This window comes from Schizosaccharomyces pombe, assembly GCF_000002945.2.
Source record: "Schizosaccharomyces pombe strain 972h- genome assembly, chromosome: I".
NCBI classification, from domain to species: domain Eukaryota; kingdom Fungi; phylum Ascomycota; class Schizosaccharomycetes; order Schizosaccharomycetales; family Schizosaccharomycetaceae; genus Schizosaccharomyces; species Schizosaccharomyces pombe.
Window position 1 is genome coordinate 4,984,294 of NC_003424.3, and position 18,089 is coordinate 5,002,382.

Consider the following 18,089-nt stretch of genomic DNA (forward strand, 5'->3'; position numbering starts at 1 on the left):
ATCCCATTATTGTCCCAAAACTGGGTATTATTATTCAAACGCGGTATATAAATAAAAATATATGTTTACGTTATACAATTAATTTATTTATTAGCATTATTAATAAATTAGGATTATTAATAAACAGAAAAGACTAGACTTAACTATTTGTATCAAATTAGTTCAGATCATTCAAAAAACTTTTAAAGAAACGGTTCAATCACTACAATCAACAATATCACAAGTGTGAGTTAACAACTAATAAACATTCCTTCTTAACCAGAAAAATGATAGAATTTTTTGACTTAAAATCCTTGTAGGCCACAGAACGATATATTCGTTCTAAAACTTCCGTAAGGAAATGGTCAACTCCAATTAGCTATCACCTTTTTTCCTGTATAAGAAAAGAACCAGCTCAAAATGTTTACTCAACTAAATCATTGTAATAGCATGTTGAGAATTTTGTTTTTAATAATAGCAATGATATGAGCAATGAAGCATGAATTAGGAGATTTTTTTTTTTTTTTTTTTCAAATTGTGAATTATAGGCAAGAAGACTGAGCTTTCAAAAGAAGGACCGAAAGCAATAAATTTTAACAAAGACAAAAAAGATATGTATTAAAGGTCAAATGAAGGAAAAACACAGTACAAGAGATCGGAGCACAAAATATTCACCTACCAAGGAATGCAAGGAAACACGAAATGGAAAACAGTAAATTCAACAGGCGTAAGAAAACAAACGATGATTAGGACAGAGAGATGAGGAACATTGATAAACAACAAGAAAACACATTTTTAGAATGCCAAAAGAAAGAGAGCTCTCAGTCGTCCAATGGCATGCGAACTTTAGGAACAGCAGGAGCCGCATTGACTTTTTGCTTTTGATGGATATAGCGTAAATATTCCCTAAGACCATAACCGAAGTTGGAAATGCAATAAAACCCTACGACTATGGTTGTGAACAAATAAATTATGGTGACTATTGAAAACACCAACATACAAATATTTGCAACAGCAATATCCCCATAGTCGACGCCTAGGTATAGCCTAGCACAGTTGTAAATAAAATATGCAAGTCCACACATAAACATAAACTGTACAATCCCTAACAATGCACGATTTTCTCTGTAAACAGCATACCTACAGGTCATCAAAGTTGCGATTGTACAGGGGAAGACAAGAATGGTTAGTGCTAGCCCAACACGACTTATGGTAGAAAAGAAGATAGCATATTGAACAGTAGCCGTTAGGCAAAAATAATAGTCCGACTTAATTAAGGACATGAATATTTTGTATACGAGATACCTTCTTCTCATTCGAAGATCAGGACCATGCTGCTGATACATAATCCATCCAAATGCTTTGTTCATTTTGTAAACCAAGAAGCTCAGCAAGATACAAGTAACGCCGATTAGCACCGGAAGAGCGATTACAAATGGCTTCAGATAAAATAACAACATATGAGAATTAACAACTATTCTTTCGTGATAGTTAAATGATGTGACGAGGCGAATGGGATCTATTAAGTATAAAGCGGAGAGGAAAATCGCTCTGGGGTCTTTTGAAAATATTTGAAAATATTGGACAACAGATAGGCAAAAAAGGCTTACATGAAAGATAAGAAGTGCTGACATCTAAACGTATAATTCGGTTAGCTTGAATTGGTTTAGATCTCAAGTGCGTCAACCATATGAATCGACAAAAGACAAACAATGCCATTTTAGCTTTTTTTGGAGACAATTAACTTACCTGTATTACATCCTTGTTTAATAATGCATCTACAGCCGTATAAAGTAAATAGGGACATGCCATACAAAACAGTGCAAATGTAGACGGCACCATAGCATTTATAAAGACATCAATTTTTTCGACTGTGATTAAACGAAAATGATGAAAAACATATCCTTCAAAAGATAATGTAATGGTAACCTCGACAATAATGATCAGCAGAAACCATTGTGATGATTTTTTAAGAGATCGAAGGAAGTCTTCAGCAGGCTTGAATGACAAGAACTTTTTCATGATTAAAAGAAATTATTAATAACGCTTTCATGAAAGTCTTAATCTCTTCACAGCTTAGTCACTTAGGCTCATCGAACGTTGATTGTAGGTGTTGTTTACCGCTTTGGTAAGCGACGAAGTTCACTCTGACTTAACGAATACGACTGTACACTAGCTCAAATACAACTTTTCTGAATGTTTATAGTATATGAATTTGTGACAAATATTTGTTAGTGTTTGAAAAGAATTATATAACCTTAAAGCAAAAACGTGGGTAGTAAGCAAACAAGGTTGATCCACCAACTCATAAGCGGGAGTATATTATATTTATAAACTTAAATAGTAATTGGTCTTTTAAAATTTGATATGGAATTTCTCGGCCTCAAACAACTGTAAAGAAATTTACAAACAAAATTTCATATTAATTAAACTCGCATTATCTTCCTTAATCAAAATCTAAATAATTAAAAGATAAAATAAGACTGGGAAAGTGGAAGTTTGTCTACAGGCTCACATTCCATAACTTTACCATCTGCAGTAACTGTGTAAGCTTCTGGATCAACAGTCATTTTTGGCATATATGAATTGTAAACCATGTCTTTCTTCCCAATGTTTCTCGTAGATTTTACGGCTTCAACTCTCTTATGAAGTCCATAGCTTTCAATAACACCGGATGTTATAGAGGCCTTGGAAACAAATGCAATGCTCCTCTCGGGGTCATGTGCACCAAACATTTGCCAGGACATGAGGGGAGAAACCGTTGGAATCGATCCATTTGGATCACCCATAGAGGCCAATGCAATCATTCCTCCTTTCAGCACCATACTGGGTCTTGCCCCAAAGTCAGCAAAGTCCCATAAGACAAGGTCAGCAAACTTGCCTATCTCCACAGAACCAACAATATGAGAAATTCCATGAGTAATTGCAGGGTTTATAGTGTATTTGGATACATAACGTTTCACACGGAAATTATCAACACCTGAACCCTCGTCCTCAGGAAGTGCTCCTCGTTGTAGCTTATTTTTATGGGCGGTTTTCCAAGTTCTTGAAATTACTTCACCACAACGACCCATGGCTTGAGAGTCTGAACTAATCATACTAATAGCTCCCAAATCCTGTAAAATATCTTCAGCAGCAATTGTTTCAGCACGAATACGGGATTCTGCAAATGCAACGTCTTCAGGAACATTCCTAGAAAGATGATGGCATACCATTAACATGTCCAGTTCCTCATCAAGCGTATTTGTAGTAAATGGTCGTGTGGGATTGGTGCTAGAGGGAAGAATATTTGGATTTTGGACTAAAGAAATAATATCGGGGGCATGCCCACCACCGGCTCCTTCAACGTGATACGTGTGAATGGTCCTATTTTTAAAAGCTTTAAATGTACCTTCTACAAAAGAGGATTCATTGAGGGTGTCGGTATGAATTAGGCACTGAACGTCATACTCATCACAAACAGACAAACAACTGTCAATTGCTGCGGGAGTAGATCCCCAATCTTCGTGAAGCTTAAGTCCACTGCAGCCTGCTTCTATTTGCTCCTTCAAAGAACTTGAACCGCTATCATTTCCTTTTCCGGTGAGACCAATGTTCATGGGATAAGAATCAGTAGAACGAAGCATGGAACGGATTAAGTCTTTATTTGGGGTGCAGGTAGTAGCATTAGTTCCCGTACTAGGGCCAGTTCCTCCACCATACATAGTAGTTATACCGGAAGCCAATGCCTCTTCAATTTGTTGAGGACAGATGAAATGAACGTGGCTGTCCATACCACCATAAGTAACAATTTTATTCTCAGCTGATATAACATCTGTAGAAGATCCAATGACCATGTTTTCTCCAATGTTATCCATTGTATCCGGGTTTCCTGCTTTACCTATACCTACGATATATCCGTTTTTGATGCCAATGTCAGCCTTGTAGATACCGGTATGATCAATGATTACAGCATTTGTAATTACAGTGTCCAAGCATTCGTCCATTGATTTTGAGCTAGACTGTCCCGTACCATCACGTATAACCTTTCCGCCGCCGAAAACAGATTCATTTCCATATTCAGTAAAGTCCTTTTCCACGCGCACAATCAAATTTGTATCTCCCAGACGAATTTTATCATTCGTTGTTGGACCATACATTACAGCGTATAATTTACGAGGAACAACAAAAGGGCGTGCAGATTGTAATGGCATATTCAACGGAGATTCAGGTTGATGCATGAATCCCTGTTTCATCAAATTGTCAACAATTTCCCGAGTCCTAGAATCATCGAAGACACCCTTCGAAAGTGAATTACCTCCTTGAATTAGTTTTGCACCACCGATAGGGATTAAATTGACAATTTTCATTACGCCAGGTTCAAATCGAATAGCAGTACCTGACGGAATGTCCAAGCGCTTTCCATAAGCCTTTGAGCGATCGAAGCATAGTTTTTCATTAGTTTCAATAAAATGATAGTGTGATCCAACTTGAATTGGCCTGTCACCCATGTTTCGTACCTCGATGGGAGTACGAGGTAAATTAGGCAATAGTTCAATCTCGCCCTCCAAGACTTCAACAAAACCAGGGCTATTTTCCGGAGCATATAACTTTTCCTCTTCCAGAGGGAACAGTTCTTGGCTTGGCGTGGGCAGGAAGCTTCCATATAAAGCATGTTCGAGATTACCATCTGTAGTGCAAATGGGATCATGAATGGTAATTAGATAGGTTCCATCAGGGAAAGTAGCTTCAATCATAATTTCATGTAACAAATGAACGACATTGGGCTGAACATGGCGTTTACCCAGCATATCTTTACCAAGACTCATCAAATCTGCTACGGAATGATTACCGTCGCGAACATATTCTTGAATTTGAGATGCAATAAGTGAAGTAGCCTCTAACTTGTTAAGCTTTACCCCTCTACACAGCCTTTTTTGGGCTAAAGATCCCAGCTGGTGAAGCGTTAATTTGTGTAGCTCTCTGGGTTGCATAGTTGGAACAACGCTAGAGTGATATCTCCGATACGCTTCCTTTCACTTTATCGATATAATTTTACACTTTCCGACTAAGGATTTGTAAATTAGTTCGTGTTGAGACGTTTATCGGTAAGTTGCTGAAGGATGCATTTAATCTAACCACCATATATCTTATCTTAGTCTAACAGGCAGGGTGCGCCGATTGTACGCAACTAACAAGAAGAAACTAAGGTAATGTAACGAAAAGCTAAGCATGAAGTTGAATTGGTGTCAAAAAAAGCATAACTATGAAGTTTACAAAAGTTGGCACGTAGCAGTTCGCTTGAGCACTTATTCAAGTAAAAGGAAAGGGAAATAAGTATTGTTTATTTTTTGTGCACGAACTGATGTCGACCATTTCTCGATAATTAGTATACTTATTATTCCAGTCTATATTTGAGTATAGTATGTTGTGTTTACACGCAGCAAATTATATCATCGCATGAAAATTATATGACCAAAACCCATTTTTAAAATATTAATTAGATCTATTAAAAAAATCATTATCTACCATAAAACGCTCATAATGTATATGCGAGACAAAAAAAACATAGTAACGAGACCACCAACTTTTGAATTTACATCTCGATGAACCATGAAAGGAAAAAATAGGGCAGGTGTAAGATAAAAGAAAACGTCTATACGAAATTTAATTTTGTCAAATCCTCAACTTTTGTAATTAACATCTGCACTATATTGTTCCGTCCATATATCCTCGAAACAACCTTTATATTGATAAGATGGCTTTTAGGAGAGGAAACAAGTTTTTGTATGCTATTATAGATCAAAGTCAGTATCGTCCGGACGAGGGCGTTTATCAAACACCATGTAATCGATTCCGTCGCTACTTGACATGCGACTAGCACGTTTAAAAGACTTTGATACACTGGGCGTTCCTGCATCTAATTGAAAAAGGATATTCGAGCACCTTTCGATGAAGCGGTCAAGGGAATACTTCATTTCATCTATCCTTTTGGAATCGAGAAATCTTTCAAGTGCCCAAGATACATGTAAAGTCTGAGTTTTTGCATTAATTTTTCCCACTAAAATTTGATTCATCATGGCCTGCATGATATAATATTCGACCGTGAAGGTAGGATCAGAGGGAGGAAGCCGATCTAACTGTAGATGAACCAATATGGTTTCAAATGAGACGGAACTTCCAACATGTCTATTAGCCAAATCGATAAGTGTAAGAAGTCGAAGTTTTTTGAAACGCAATTCATTCCATTCAGATGAGGCATCTCTGATATCTCCTCTGCAGAATATCTCGAGTGTCCTTAGAACGGCGCTGTCTATAGGCTGTGATTTCTGGACCTCTTGGCACTCAATCCATAATTCCTGAAAGCAAAATACATTCGGATCGTCAATCGCCTGTGAAATCTTTTCTTCCATGACAAGAGATATTGTAAATGTGATGGTTAATGATGTGCCACAATATTATTAAAACGTGCAAAGGAAGCCACAATCAAAAGTATTCGTGTGTATTTTCAAATAATGGCCCTTCAGTAATCAAAGGAACATAAAAAGGGATGCAAAAGTTCTCCTAATATCTTTACTTTGAGACTTATGCGTGGGACCCTGCAAAAACAAGAATGGTCCTTAAAATCCAAATTTCATAAAAAAATCTCTATTTTTTCTAAACAAATTATATATCTATATAAAAGAAAAGAAAAATGTCGCTTTTTCCAAGTTCAGTGTTATGAAGTTCGGTGGTTTGTTTACATTGCTTACTTTTGTTATAGTATGGGACTGTAAGGTCAAATAACGTAACAGACCGCAGGGACCATAGATGTTGCCTCGCCCTTCCTCCCACGCTTTTGCTCATAATGGTATGCTAGTCATCCCATTTACCTCTGTTCGTAGCTGCTGCACGATGCAATATGTAGGACGAGCGTTTGACTCTGTTACGAAGACGTGGAATGCAATTAATCCAGTAAGTTCTCAATAATTAGAAATGATGGGTTAAACAATTGAACAAATATGCTAACAGTGTTCGTAAATAGTCGACTCTCTCTGGAGCCATTGACGTGATTGTGGTTGAGCAAGAGGATAAAACATTAGCATGTTCACCTTTTCATGTTCGCTTTGGAAAGTTTAGCTTGCTTTTGCCCTCAGACAAAAAGGTTGAATTTTCGGTCAATGGTCAATTGACTGGGTTTAATATGAAACTTGGGGATGGAGGTGAAGCGTTCTTTGTATTTGCTACTGAGAATGCAGTTCCACGAGAACTTCAAACATCTCCCATTGTGTCGCCTACCACTTCGCCAAAGCAAACACCATCCATTGTATGTACAAAAGTAAACTGGGGCTGACTTGTCCGGTGGAAAACAGTTATGTGCAATATTTTAATGAATACGGTATCAGAATTCTGCACAACTACTTTCGGCTTTTAGTTTATCTCAATCACGAAAATTACTAACAGTCTTGCTTTAGAATGTCACTGAGCCTCAAGATCTCGAGCTCGATAAAGTATCTCAGGATCATGAGAAAGATCAATCGAATACCTATTTGATGGAGGACGGTTACGAGTTCCCTCTTACTCGAGATTTAATTCGCCGTTCGAAATCCGATGCCGATCAAACACCTCCAACCGGCTTTAAGCACCTTCGACATTCGAGTTGTTTGGAAATGGCTGGAAGTGATAGAACTCCGTCGATGCCTGCAACAACGCTAGCAGACTTACGATTGTTACAAAAGGCAAAGGAATTGGGGAAAAGGCTTTCTGGGAAAGAACTTCCTACACGTGTTGGGGATAATGGTGATGTGATGCTTGACATGACAGGTTATAAATCTTCTGCTGCGAATATAAACATTGCAGAGTTGGCACGGGAAACATTCAAGGATGAATTTCCCATGATTGAAAAGCTTCTGCGTGAAGATGAAGAAGGTAATCTGTGGTTTCACGCTTCTGAAGATGCCAAAAAGTTTGCGGAGGTCTATGGACACAGTCCTCCTGCAAGTCCATCTCGCACTCCTGCGTCTCCAAAGTCCGATTCGGCTTTAATGGATGAGGACTCTGATTTAAGCCGTCGACACTCTTTATCTGAACAGTCTTTGAGCCCAGTTTCCGAGTCATATCCTCAATATGCTAAAACCCTTCGTTTAACCTCTGATCAGCTTCGTTCATTAAATTTGAAGCCCGGTAAAAATGAGCTTTCCTTTGGAGTCAACGGGGGTAAGGCCATTTGCACTGCTAATCTTTTTTTTTGGAAACACAACGATCCTGTCGTTATATCGGACATTGATGGAACAATTACCAAATCTGATGCTCTAGGGCATATGTTTACCTTGATCGGCAAGGATTGGACTCATGCTGGAGTTGCCAAATTGTATACCGATATCACTAACAACGGCTACAAAATTATGTATTTAACTAGTCGTTCGGTAGGCCAAGCCGATTCTACTCGACATTATCTCCGGAATATTGAACAGAACGGATACTCTCTACCCGATGGTCCTGTTATTTTATCACCTGATCGCACTATGGCTGCTCTTCATAGAGAAGTAATTTTAAGGAAGCCAGAAGTATTTAAAATGGCTTGTTTGCGTGATCTTTGTAATATTTTCGCCTTACCTGTTCCTCGAACACCATTTTACGCCGGCTTTGGCAATCGTATTACAGACGCAATATCTTATAACCATGTCAGAGTTCCACCAACTAGGATTTTTACCATTAATTCTGCTGGCGAAGTCCATATTGAACTGTTGCAGCGAAGCGGTCACCGAAGTAGTTATGTTTACATGAATGAGCTTGTCGATCATTTCTTCCCTCCCATCGAGGTTAGCACCCGAGATGAAGTCTCAAGCTTTACTGATGTGAATTTTTGGAGATCTCCTTTGCTTGAACTTAGCGATGAAGAAGAAGACGATACTAATAAAAGCACATCCAAGTCGCCCAAAACACCCAAAAATACGAAATTCGGATATCAAGAATTCGAGGGGATTGACGAGGAAGATGCTCAAGATTATTCTCCTAGTCCATTGATTAAGTCTTTCAATGAATTAATGTTTGAAGGTGAAGAAGATGAAGAAGGAGAAGAAGACGTTGAAAATGCTGTTTGAAGTTGCATTTTCCCAATTTCCGATGAAAAAAAAATTACTCGACTGTCCATCTTTTTTTTTAATGCCCCAAAATCTTAAAATCACTTTGACGAATTTCCGTCGGCTTTGAAATGCACTAATAAGCTTAGAAAGTTACATAAATCATATAATGACTTACTTACTCATTCACAAGTAATGAGTTTTGAGAAAGTGCTAAATATTTTTTTTATATTTAAATGCGCTCTTCCTAAAAATTAAAGATAACAAGATACTTCATAATGAAAAGTTACGAATAAATCACATTCTAAAATCCTAAGTCTGCAGATTCAAAACCTAATATTTAAATGTAATTTAACTATTAAAGTAGAATCATATTATTAGTAAAGATTACAAAAATGTATAGACTAGTATATTAGTCTTTTTATCATGCTGCACAATAAAAGACTTTTAGTAAACACATAATTGAGGTAATATAGCAGTAAATTTAAATGAATCTTTAAAAAAATTTAAGGAAGTCATAAACAAACAGGAATCAAAAGGTATTAACAGTATTACGTGAAACCCACTTTGCAGAAGAAGAATTTAGAAAGGAGAAGGTTTCGCTATTTTGCTAGCTTTTTGCTAAAAAGAGTGTTAATAAAGACAATTAAAAAAATAATAATAGTAAATTTTTCACAATCAAAATCAGTAGATAGAAATAAGAAAATCATGAAAGTACAACAGTTTACATACGCGCTCATTTTTAAATTTAGAAGTTTTCTTCAATGATTCCGAAAGTTTTAAACGCCTATTTTCCAAAATCTCATCCCTCTTTCGTTCACTAATTTTTCCTTTAGGATTCAGAAGACCTTTCAAAATATGGCGTGTAGAATCTTTCTGCCATGACATTTGTTGGGGGAGTAAATTATCCAGATTCTGAAGCCTGGCCTCTTTATATATTTCAGCTTGCCTTCTATTGGAATAGTAAGGGTTGATTACAAGGCCATTCTGAGGATTTCGAGTTGCGAGAAACGGATTTTGACGATTTGGATTTGTCGTCCATGCATTTGGATTTTCAGGCGGAAACTTTTTAAAAAAGTTTCCTAATTGGATAGGAAGCCGTTCCAAAGCTTCCTTGGTAAAGACTGGCATGATAAGGTTAAAACCTCTTTAATCTATAGAGAAGCTCAAAAAGACAGTGAGTCAAGCACTATTAGTATTAGAAAATACATTGACCTAAGATGTCGGCAAACGTTTAACTGCGCTATATTACGTTAAATCAATCATTACTGTTCATTCTTGAGTTCTTAATCGAAACTTTTCATCGTTTGAAATATTAAAAGAGTTTATTATCTCAGACAATTCTAAGCCAATTTATTGACTATTAGCGTTTATTAGGTCGGACTAATTCTTAGTTACTCAATTTAGTTCCAATGGATATACTAATTAATATAATATTACGGTGTAGCAGTACTATAGTTAATAAATACAAAATTATCCAGGGTATTATTTTATACAAATATAAAAATCACTAACATATTTCGTTATTATGTATATCGTTGTTAAATTAGCAACTATACAAACTCCTTAAAATATTTTACATACTGCGTAGATGGCTTCCTCTCGCATTAGTCCCTCTACCTTAGGCATCTTTGTTGGGTTGCGTTATTTAATTATTGAAGGCTGACAGTATGTGTGATTGTGTTCCGCCAACGTAGCATTCAAACGCTTTCAATCATTATCGTTTTTAGTTGTGATTGCTTCTATGATTCCATCAAATGAGGCCCGTTCAAGTAAGCTGTGTGTGGTTATAGAGTTTCTGATGCCAGTAAAATTATCATATCAGATCATGTACGGATTCCTACTGACACATGTTGAGAGTAAGCAAAAAAAGCTCAATCATGCTTATTTTGAGTATTTTAAAACATAAATAAAAGTAAAAATTATTGTAGGAAAAGTCCGGTCATCTCTCGATGACTCCAATTAGTGGAGAATATAAGAAATACTAAAGGAATTATTTATAATGACATGTAACGCAGTGTGACATAAAGTTAGTAGTGCATAGAACTGTTGGTGATATCAAGTTGACAAGGAATCGATAAGACGCTCTTTAATGTTGAATATTAATAAGCCCTGTAAGTATCCCTGTTCTTCTAGTTAGGTCTATAGCTGAAAAACCTTCAATTCTCTGGAGCTTGTGTGGTTTTATCCATTATCACTTCCTTCGATTTATCCCTCGTAAGGAATAGGATAGCAATGCGTATAGATCAAATCGCGGATTATGAATGAAGGCTTGTGCGATAAATTTCCTTTACTTGATCAATAATCTTGTTGTCAACGCGTTGTATTAAATGCGCTTTATTGGAAAAGAAGAAACATAGCTTGTTGATTGAAATTCCAAAGTTTCTTGTAAACGAATTTGGAAAGCACTTCTGTACTTGAAAATAATACAAATTGGCCACTATATATTCGCTTTTTTTGTTCCTTTGTTTCTTTTATCCATCAATTTTTAAAAGCAGAAAACCTTTCCCTTATGCCCAAGATTTAAAAGGGAACATAATATCAAAGTTCATCGAATGGATATGATGATCAACACTTTCACCACAACGTTCTTTGTACATTGAATTTCCAGAAAAATTCCACCAAATGTTGTGAATATTTTAGGATAACAAAAGGAGTCAAATTGGAAAGGCAAGAAATGAATGTGTGTTAAATAGTGGCCCTCAATATATTACTATTAGGAAATGTCTTCGGGAAATAGCATATCTTTGAGGCCAATCAAAAGGATGGATGGAGCAGAGTAGGCACTCTTAGACAACTCTTGTTTATCAGTTTGTAATTCTTCATTTGTGATTATGTCTCTTAAGATTTGGACACATTTGCTTGCGGCAGATGAAAGCTGAGCATCGAAGGAGTGTAGACAAGGGAAGTATATCTCAGCGTACGAAAAAAAACATTCACTATATAACAACCGGATAGATGGGTTATCGTTTTTGCAATATGTGAAGCATATTTTCATCCGTTTAACAATTTGATCTAGTAATTTTTCCAATTGCTCTACGGAAGCGAATGAGAGCTTGTTAAATATCAGTTGCTCCAAAAATACGTAAAATTCCAAAAATTTCGCTCTGGAAATCACTCCAGTTCCATTGTTGGCATTGTTTTGCATAATCGACTGCGTGATTATAATGAGATCCAGTACATAATCTCCCAATTCAACTAGTCTTGTTAAAACCAACGGCGACTTACAATCTCTTTTAAGAAACATAAAAATTTCTTCGAATAAAGTTTTAATGCGCAAAAAATCCGCACCCTCGTATACTTTTGTTTGCTTCAACTTTATGTCAGCAGTGCATTTTAAGAATCGAAAAAGTCCATTAAACGTGTACTCAATATCCAGATGCGCAAGGCTTCCGGATGTTTGCCTCTTTTCCTGAAGATTCTCGTGAACATTGGTCAGCAAAAAGATATCTAGATTGGATTGTTAACGAAAGAAAATTCATACTATTTTAGATCAAAAAGGCTTTCTTTAATATAACTAATGCTTTAGATATAAGAAGATATACCGGCCTAGTATTGATGGATTTAATAAGCATCGTGCAAGTACTTACCCATATCCTCGATTTTTTTAGAGAACGGTTTGGCTTTTAAAGCCACACACTCTGTAACATTACTATTTTTCAAAACAACATCTTTTTTCGTCTTTGGGCGCGGTTCCAATAATGTTGACGCGTATTTTTCGCAATGTTCCTGATCCTCAATTCCTTTCCGCAATGCTTCTATGTAGTCTTTGATATTTTTTCCTTTCGGTTTTTTTAAAATTATCTTCCATGCTATTGCTATTTTCAGTGTCTCTCCCGACGAATCGTACGTGTACATTGTCTGTATGAGTATTTGTTTACTATTGTCTTCAGTATTTGTGCCATTCATTACAGTTTACGATGCTTTGTACTGCACTATGTAATTTGGTTTGTTTACATCTCGTCGCGACGAACCCACTTAAATACCAACATCTACATGACTCTTTACAAAACCAAAATTACATATTAATCACTGTGAATAATATTTAATACCGCTTTCTTTGTAAGTGATTTTTTGAAGAAGTTTTTCCTTCAGTCCTTCTTGGATTATTTGGAGTTGTAGGAGAATTCTAATCCTCAATGTCAATTTACTGATTTATCTGTAATATTTTTTAAACTAACGTTTTTAGATTAAAAGAGAACTCTTTTGTAACTACCTTTAATCTATTAATTAGCTGGCACTCAACAGAAGTACATAGATATACTTAAGTGTATTGTACATCAGACATTTTTATCAAAAAGATATGTGGGACGGCTTTTCAAATTCGTTCTGGTCAAGGGATTATATTACGGGAATAAATCGTGCCCAACGTTTAATCAACGAAGGTGTTGAACAAAACGAAAAGCGTATGCACATGAATTCTTCTTCTTGTAATAACTAATGATTTAACAATACGTTTAGTATTACAGTTGTTACATATTAGAGCAAAGTCAGCTTCATCTTGTTCTGACTTGCTGTTCAAATCGTTTTCAAAATTCAATAAGCACCATCCTTTAAATGAAGAAAGCAATGATCTTCCTTCTGATGCAGCCATACACCAGCTTTATGAAAGCTATTTAATGGTATACTTTCAATCGTTACTCTTATGGTCATTATCGCTAATATTTACAATAGGAAGCGTCGTTGCACAAGAAGCTTGGGGAGCAATTAAATATATTGGTAATAAATCCTTTTGCAAATTGGTCAAAGAAATATTCTAGAAGGGTAGATGAAATCGTTTCAGCCGCAATTGTCAAAATAAACAACTACAATTCACGTTTCTCTCATGTAAACAGCAAGAAGTCTAATTTGACCGACCGAAAGCCAATTCCTACCTCTCGAAAATCTAATAAATCCGATTCTCTTGCTTCTGCTCTGTCTCAGCTGGATATTAATCCTTCTAACGTTAATAAGTTTGATGGGTTGATAAACATAGTTGATCATCCATATACCGCTGAGGAATTTGCCAATGTATTATTAAAGCTTATGAAGGCGTCTACTGTTAAAAGAAAATCTTATTCTCATCTCGGTGACTACGAACTTGTTACAAACTGCTCTCTTCTATTTGAAGCCATCAAGACAACATTTGGTTTGGAAAAAGATTCTTATGTCGTTAAAGCTGGAAACCAGCTGATACAACATGGCTTAATAAGGTTACTTGGCATTCGTCGAGTTTTTGAAAATGATCCGGAGATAGATGCTCAATTTACTACAAAATCACAGCAACTATTGAAAAGTTATCATTTGAGTATTCTTGAGGTCGATCCATATTTTCAAGTAAATGATCCTATAACAGCTACTAATGATGATCCTGTTTTACAAAAGTACAACCTTGCTTATGACAATTTAGAGCAATGCCGTCATGAATTAGAGTTATATTTGGTATTGAGCATTATTCTTCTTTCATTTGCTAACCCTTTCCAGTTTATGGTTTTTAAAGATTTAGAACAAGCTGAGCTTGATCGTTTGAATGCTGTCAAATCGGTTTTGGTTGAATGTTCCAACTATTCCGGTAATTTTATACCTAGTCTTAATTCGATTTTTATCGACAACTTAAATTCGTTTAAAAATCTTGATTCTTTGCGCGATATGTCAACTCAAATAAATAAACATTATACCGGTTATTTTATTCCGGTTTCTAACAACGAACTATCTACTAAAGATGGTAAGTCCACATTTATTGAATTTGTGATATCTAACCTATCTAACCTACAGAATACTTGTTTCTGCAAAAATCCAGCTTGACCGAAGATAATCTTATTGTTTCGTTGGTGCCTAAAATATTGGCTTATCTATTAGACGGTATTTTAAATAGTTTCTTTATCATTTGTTCAAATTTAACTAATATAATCAGCCTATTCTTATGAACGTGACGAAGAAGGTAAGAAAGTATTCACTTGAAAAATACTAATTTTTGCTAGTTTTAAGTTGTGTTTGGACTACCGAAGTTCCACTTAAAGATGCTTTTGACCTTAAAAGCGTTTTACGAAAGACAGATAACGTTGAATCTGTTTTAAATGCTTGTGTGGAAAAATATACACTTTCTTCAATTACTTGTTCTTTAAGGTTATGCCTTTTAGAATTTCCTGATTCGTTGATACGATCAAGTTTCTATGATTATTTCAAAGCTATCTACACTACTTATACAGACTTTGAAGACCTCGATCACCGCCTGTATTCAATTAAAAAGTGTCTTCTCCATCTGCACTCCACACCATTACATATATTGGAAGAAATAATTCGCCATTTATCTGCCTATGCAATCTCTATTCGCATGAAAGATGGTCAAATTCGACATCTTGCTAAAATAATTTCGCCATGTATGTCATTTTACAAATATTTGTCTAACCTCTAGGTGTACTCCGTCCTCCTGATGATTTGAATATTATACCAGTTGAAGACACACATCCTACTTTACTGGTTATTGATTTAATTAATGAATTTGAGAATCTTTTCGCAGATCTTGAAAGGCCTTCGACACCTCCTGTGGAGATTGAAAGGGCCCTGACTCCAATAACAACGTCTCCTCAGAAATTGAAACTACCACGATCATCCTCGCCTTGCAAAAATCCATCACCAACACGAAGATTTAGACCATTTTAAAACTTATAATTCTTTTTCAACCTACTTTACATTGTCCATTAAAACTACGATATGTCATTTATAGCAATCTAAATCACATTCCGTTTAACGGACACCTTTCGTTTAGAGGTGATACCAATTTTTCTTCTTGAAGTAGTAAGATCCTCTTCCTCACTGGATTCCTCCTCTTCAGTAATGTAGCGCATAGTATCACCCACGAAGTTTCCGAATCTTTGAAATATGCTGCTTCCTTTGACTTTTAAATTTGACCATCCATTTTCCCCAATATGGGCTGTTGGCTTGGCAAAAATTGTTCTTATATTTTCCTCTCCACTCTTCTAAAAACTGAGTTAATACCACGTGATGGATTAAAACTAGAAGTTTACTTACCCTGCCTTGTGTAGGAGATACCCCATCTAGAGAGCTTCTAAAACTAGGGAAAAAGCTTCTTTTTTCTTCCAATGGTTCTTTCTGCTTGTTATTATCAGTATAAGAACTACTACTTTGAGGGACGTTTGCCTTCACAGTGTTATATGTCGACAATACTCGATTTTTTAAAGAGTTGGCCAAAGCATTAGTATTGTAGCTATTTTTCCGAACATAAGACATATCTTCATCATTTTTGGATGTTTTCCTTAAATGTTGCAACTCAAATGTAAGATTAAGCAATTTAGGCATATCAACATTAAAATGAGCTTGTAACAGCTTAATTGAATCTGCAAAGTTTCTTTCTAAAATACTTTCTCTTAGTTCAATTAATATGGAACAACAAAAATCCATTAAAAAGTCATAAGCACCGTTGAAACCATCATCGTTTTTTCCAAATAATCTTGCTTTCATTTGATCTGCAATAATAGAGTCCCATAATCGTATTACATCCGGCAAAGGAAACTCCTGAGACAATAAACATGTAAACCAACGAAAAGAATAGTACGTTGGATGGATTTGTTTTTCCTCCTAATGGTTGGTCAGTAATGATATATAATATTAATACGTACTAAATTCTCCCATAATTCATAATCATATTTTTTTAAACGTTCAGTAAATTTAGACATAAGAAAGTGAATGCCATGATCCGAATCATGATCCAGAGTTTTTTCATACAAATCACGAACTTGAACCATCATTTGAGTAAATAAAAAAAATGCATCGCATTCACATAAATAATAATTTTCATAAGTAGGATCCGTGGCTAACACATAATACAAAGGAGCTAGAATCTCGTTCATGCCTTGTACATATCCAATGCCCGGATTGAGTTTCGCATAAATAAATAAAATCCTTTCAGCCGCTTCTCGATGTAAGCCTAACTTGTTTTCTCCAGCTATTGCTTCAGCATTTATAGTTCTTTTTGAATCCATGCTTTGTCGAGGAGTACTGAGAGCTGTTGTAGATGAACTAGTCGATTCATTTTCAAGACGATAAATTCGACCTTGTAGCACAAGATGACATTCTTCTTGAAATTTGGAAAAGTCAATCGTTGATAAATGGACCGGTGTTTCTTGGCTTTGATCAATTGAAGTTATTTTGGTATAGTTGAGTTTCTGTCCAACTTCTTCAACTTTATCGTCTTCTGTGTTTACACTAATGTTCTCACTGACATTGTTGACTGAAGGTTTCTTGTTGATCTCAGATTTTCCTTGAAAGAACGATAAATCGGGGAGAGTCCGACGAATATCTTTATCAATTTGTTCAAGTATTTGATTGTCATCGAAATATTCCTTCCATTTTGAATCATCACTAGTATTTAAAGGATGGTCACTGTTTTCGCCTGATTCCTCGTGTAGAGTTAGTTTCCTCCAAGGATCAATAAGAAGCTCTTGAACGAAAGATGTATAAGTTTTTCGATGTTTTTCTAGAACTGATTGCCAGTTTGATCTATCGGTAGGAAGGAACTCAAGCATCAACATCCAAGCTTTTGCCCTAAGTGAATATTCATCAGGAATTCCTTGAATACAAAGCGAGCATAAACCAGGGAGAGAAATTGGCTCTTCCGAATTTAAAATGTCTTTAAATTTTTCAATGCGTTGCTTATAGTCCATAATAAACTAGAAGCGATTCAAATAAGATATTATGTAGTTTGACTATATCCAATTTAGTTATATTATCATATATAAAATATTACTGTTGAAAATTAAATATATGAAGAAAAGGAGAGCGCAATTGGTGTGTTCAGTAGCCTGTTTCACACGTGGATGATGGAACTAAGTTAGCTACTAAAATTGAATGCAAGTTTAAGAACCGACTAAATTTTCTGACTTATTTTTTATACTAATTTCCTTCTTAACAATACTTCCCTAATCAAATACTGTAGGAAAGTACAGAGTAATGAACGTCCTTAGTAGATGTACAGTATAGGTAAGATTGATGTAGGTGCAACATACAGACCAGGAAAGAAATATTTGGTTTAAACAGCACCTAGAACGAGCAATTAATAATAATTGGATA

The 18,089-nt window shown here is 35.7% G+C and overlaps 8 protein-coding genes and 7 long non-coding RNA genes across 15 annotated transcripts; 8 read left to right on the forward strand and 7 right to left on the reverse strand.

Annotated features, from left to right (window-relative positions):
* Positions 1 to 3: 3 nt before the first annotated feature.
* Positions 4 to 2,273, reverse strand: SPOM_SPAC1952.10C (uncharacterized protein). The gene is made up of 2 exons (NM_001020241.3): positions 1,729 to 2,273; positions 4 to 1,613 (listed from the first exon to the last, which is right to left on the reverse strand). Exons 1-2 carry the CDS (start codon positions 1,999 to 2,001, stop codon positions 801 to 803), a joined length of 1,086 nt encoding a protein of 361 aa, NP_594812.1. The 5' UTR covers positions 2,002 to 2,273; the 3' UTR covers positions 4 to 800.
* SPOM_SPNCRNA.4241 lies at positions 237 to 2,176 on the forward strand. Its single transcript, NR_193602.1, has one exon. It is a non-coding gene; the product is annotated as a non-coding RNA (long non-coding RNA).
* Positions 2,248 to 5,076, reverse strand: ure2 (nickel-dependent urease Ure2). Its single transcript, NM_001020242.3, has one exon. The coding sequence runs from the start codon at positions 4,950 to 4,952 to the stop codon at positions 2,445 to 2,447; it is 2,508 nt and encodes an 835-aa protein (NP_594813.1). The 5' UTR covers positions 4,953 to 5,076; the 3' UTR covers positions 2,248 to 2,444.
* SPOM_SPNCRNA.1041 lies at positions 2,335 to 5,487 on the forward strand. Its single transcript, NR_149884.1, has one exon. It is a non-coding gene; the product is annotated as a non-coding RNA (long non-coding RNA).
* Positions 5,432 to 6,690, reverse strand: csn71 (COP9/signalosome complex subunit 7a). Its single transcript, NM_001020243.3, has one exon. The coding sequence runs from the start codon at positions 6,369 to 6,371 to the stop codon at positions 5,754 to 5,756; it is 618 nt and encodes a 205-aa protein (NP_594814.1). The 5' UTR covers positions 6,372 to 6,690; the 3' UTR covers positions 5,432 to 5,753.
* SPOM_SPNCRNA.4242 lies at positions 6,010 to 6,395 on the forward strand. Its single transcript, NR_193603.1, has one exon. It is a non-coding gene; the product is annotated as a non-coding RNA (long non-coding RNA).
* Positions 6,691 to 6,834: 144 nt separating the features above from the next.
* On the forward strand, positions 6,835 to 9,336 carry ned1 (lipin, phosphatidate phosphatase Ned1). Its single transcript, NM_001020244.3, has 3 exons — positions 6,835 to 6,912; positions 6,983 to 7,264; positions 7,413 to 9,336. The coding sequence occupies exons 1-3, from the start codon at positions 6,853 to 6,855 to the stop codon at positions 9,039 to 9,041; spliced, it is 1,971 nt and encodes a 656-aa protein (NP_594815.1). The 5' UTR covers positions 6,835 to 6,852; the 3' UTR covers positions 9,042 to 9,336.
* Positions 9,331 to 10,214, reverse strand: mrpl25 (mitochondrial 54S ribosomal protein mL59). Its single transcript, NM_001020245.3, has 2 exons — positions 9,753 to 10,214; positions 9,331 to 9,641 (listed from the first exon to the last, which is right to left on the reverse strand). The coding sequence occupies exons 1-2, from the start codon at positions 10,149 to 10,151 to the stop codon at positions 9,603 to 9,605; spliced, it is 438 nt and encodes a 145-aa protein (NP_594816.2). The 5' UTR covers positions 10,152 to 10,214; the 3' UTR covers positions 9,331 to 9,602.
* Positions 9,873 to 10,411, forward strand: SPOM_SPNCRNA.4243. The gene has a single exon (NR_193604.1). It is a non-coding gene; the product is annotated as a non-coding RNA (long non-coding RNA).
* Positions 10,412 to 10,498: 87 nt separating this feature from the next.
* Positions 10,499 to 12,887, reverse strand: rec24 (meiotic recombination protein Rec24). The gene is made up of 2 exons (NM_001020246.3): positions 12,611 to 12,887; positions 10,499 to 12,470 (listed from the first exon to the last, which is right to left on the reverse strand). Exons 1-2 carry the CDS (start codon positions 12,876 to 12,878, stop codon positions 11,737 to 11,739), a joined length of 1,002 nt encoding a protein of 333 aa, NP_594817.2. The 5' UTR covers positions 12,879 to 12,887; the 3' UTR covers positions 10,499 to 11,736.
* Positions 10,506 to 11,022, forward strand: SPOM_SPNCRNA.257. Its single transcript, NR_150670.1, has one exon. It is a non-coding gene; the product is annotated as a non-coding RNA (long non-coding RNA).
* Positions 12,888 to 13,006: 119 nt separating the features above from the next.
* On the forward strand, positions 13,007 to 16,523 carry rga9 (RhoGAP family GTPase-activator protein). The gene is made up of 9 exons (NM_001356193.2): positions 13,007 to 13,082; positions 13,210 to 13,426; positions 13,482 to 13,642; positions 13,695 to 14,441; positions 14,484 to 14,724; positions 14,775 to 14,861; positions 14,914 to 14,940; positions 14,981 to 15,379; positions 15,415 to 16,523. Exons 2-9 carry the CDS (start codon positions 13,324 to 13,326, stop codon positions 15,660 to 15,662), a joined length of 2,013 nt encoding a protein of 670 aa, NP_001342903.1. The 5' UTR covers positions 13,007 to 13,082; positions 13,210 to 13,323; the 3' UTR covers positions 15,663 to 16,523.
* Positions 13,090 to 13,675, reverse strand: SPOM_SPNCRNA.4244. Its single transcript, NR_193605.1, has one exon. It is a non-coding gene; the product is annotated as a non-coding RNA (long non-coding RNA).
* On the reverse strand, positions 15,700 to 17,997 carry tbc13 (GTPase-activating protein). The gene is made up of 3 exons (NM_001020248.3): positions 16,640 to 17,997; positions 16,032 to 16,598; positions 15,700 to 15,979 (listed from the first exon to the last, which is right to left on the reverse strand). The coding sequence occupies exons 1-3, from the start codon at positions 17,681 to 17,683 to the stop codon at positions 15,731 to 15,733; spliced, it is 1,860 nt and encodes a 619-aa protein (NP_594819.2). The 5' UTR covers positions 17,684 to 17,997; the 3' UTR covers positions 15,700 to 15,730.
* SPOM_SPNCRNA.4245 lies at positions 17,276 to 18,080 on the forward strand. Its single transcript, NR_193606.1, has one exon. It is a non-coding gene; the product is annotated as a non-coding RNA (long non-coding RNA).
* The last annotated feature ends 9 nt before the right edge of the window (positions 18,081 to 18,089 follow it).

What these genes read in the sequence shown, in the direction of transcription:
- SPOM_SPAC1952.10C (NM_001020241.3), bottom strand. Translation starts at nt 2,001, where the DNA reads ATGAAAAAGTTCTTGTCATTCAAGCCTGCTGAAGACTTCCTTCGATCT. An exon ending in TAAACAAGGATGTAATACAG is followed by an intron (nt 1,614 to 1,728) that starts GTAAGTTAATTG and finishes TTATACGTTTAG; the next exon opens with ATGTCAGCACTTCTTATCTT.
- ure2 (NM_001020242.3), bottom strand. Translation starts at nt 4,952, where the DNA reads ATGCAACCCAGAGAGCTACACAAATTAACGCTTCACCAGCTGGGATCT.
- csn71 (NM_001020243.3), bottom strand. Translation starts at nt 6,371, where the DNA reads ATGGAAGAAAAGATTTCACAGGCGATTGACGATCCGAATGTATTTTGC.
- ned1 (NM_001020244.3), top strand. Translation starts at nt 6,853, where the DNA reads ATGCAATATGTAGGACGAGCGTTTGACTCTGTTACGAAGACGTGGAAT. An exon ending in CGTGGAATGCAATTAATCCA is followed by an intron (nt 6,913 to 6,982) that starts GTAAGTTCTCAA and finishes GTTCGTAAATAG; the next exon opens with TCGACTCTCTCTGGAGCCAT. An exon ending in CAAAGCAAACACCATCCATT is followed by an intron (nt 7,265 to 7,412) that starts GTATGTACAAAA and finishes GTCTTGCTTTAG; the next exon opens with AATGTCACTGAGCCTCAAGA.
- mrpl25 (NM_001020245.3), bottom strand. Translation starts at nt 10,151, where the DNA reads ATGCCAGTCTTTACCAAGGAAGCTTTGGAACGGCTTCCTATCCAATTA. An exon ending in CTAAATTTAAAAATGAGCGC is followed by an intron (nt 9,642 to 9,752) that starts GTATGTAAACTG and finishes CACTCTTTTTAG; the next exon opens with CAAAAAGCTAGCAAAATAGC.
- rec24 (NM_001020246.3), bottom strand. Translation starts at nt 12,878, where the DNA reads ATGTACACGTACGATTCGTCGGGAGAGACACTGAAAATAGCAATAGCA. An exon ending in TAAAAAAATCGAGGATATGG is followed by an intron (nt 12,471 to 12,610) that starts GTAAGTACTTGC and finishes AATCCAATCTAG; the next exon opens with ATATCTTTTTGCTGACCAAT.
- rga9 (NM_001356193.2), top strand. Translation starts at nt 13,324, where the DNA reads ATGTGGGACGGCTTTTCAAATTCGTTCTGGTCAAGGGATTATATTACG. An exon ending in TGTTGAACAAAACGAAAAGC is followed by an intron (nt 13,427 to 13,481) that starts GTATGCACATGA and finishes CAATACGTTTAG; the next exon opens with TATTACAGTTGTTACATATT. An exon ending in ATTGGCTTATCTATTAGACG is followed by an intron (nt 14,862 to 14,913) that starts GTATTTTAAATA and finishes TAATATAATCAG; the next exon opens with CCTATTCTTATGAACGTGAC.
- tbc13 (NM_001020248.3), bottom strand. Translation starts at nt 17,683, where the DNA reads ATGGACTATAAGCAACGCATTGAAAAATTTAAAGACATTTTAAATTCG. An exon ending in ATGAATTATGGGAGAATTTA is followed by an intron (nt 16,599 to 16,639) that starts GTACGTATTAAT and finishes ACCAACCATTAG; the next exon opens with GAGGAAAAACAAATCCATCC. An exon ending in TATCTCCTACACAAGGCAGG is followed by an intron (nt 15,980 to 16,031) that starts GTAAGTAAACTT and finishes CTCAGTTTTTAG; the next exon opens with AAGAGTGGAGAGGAAAATAT.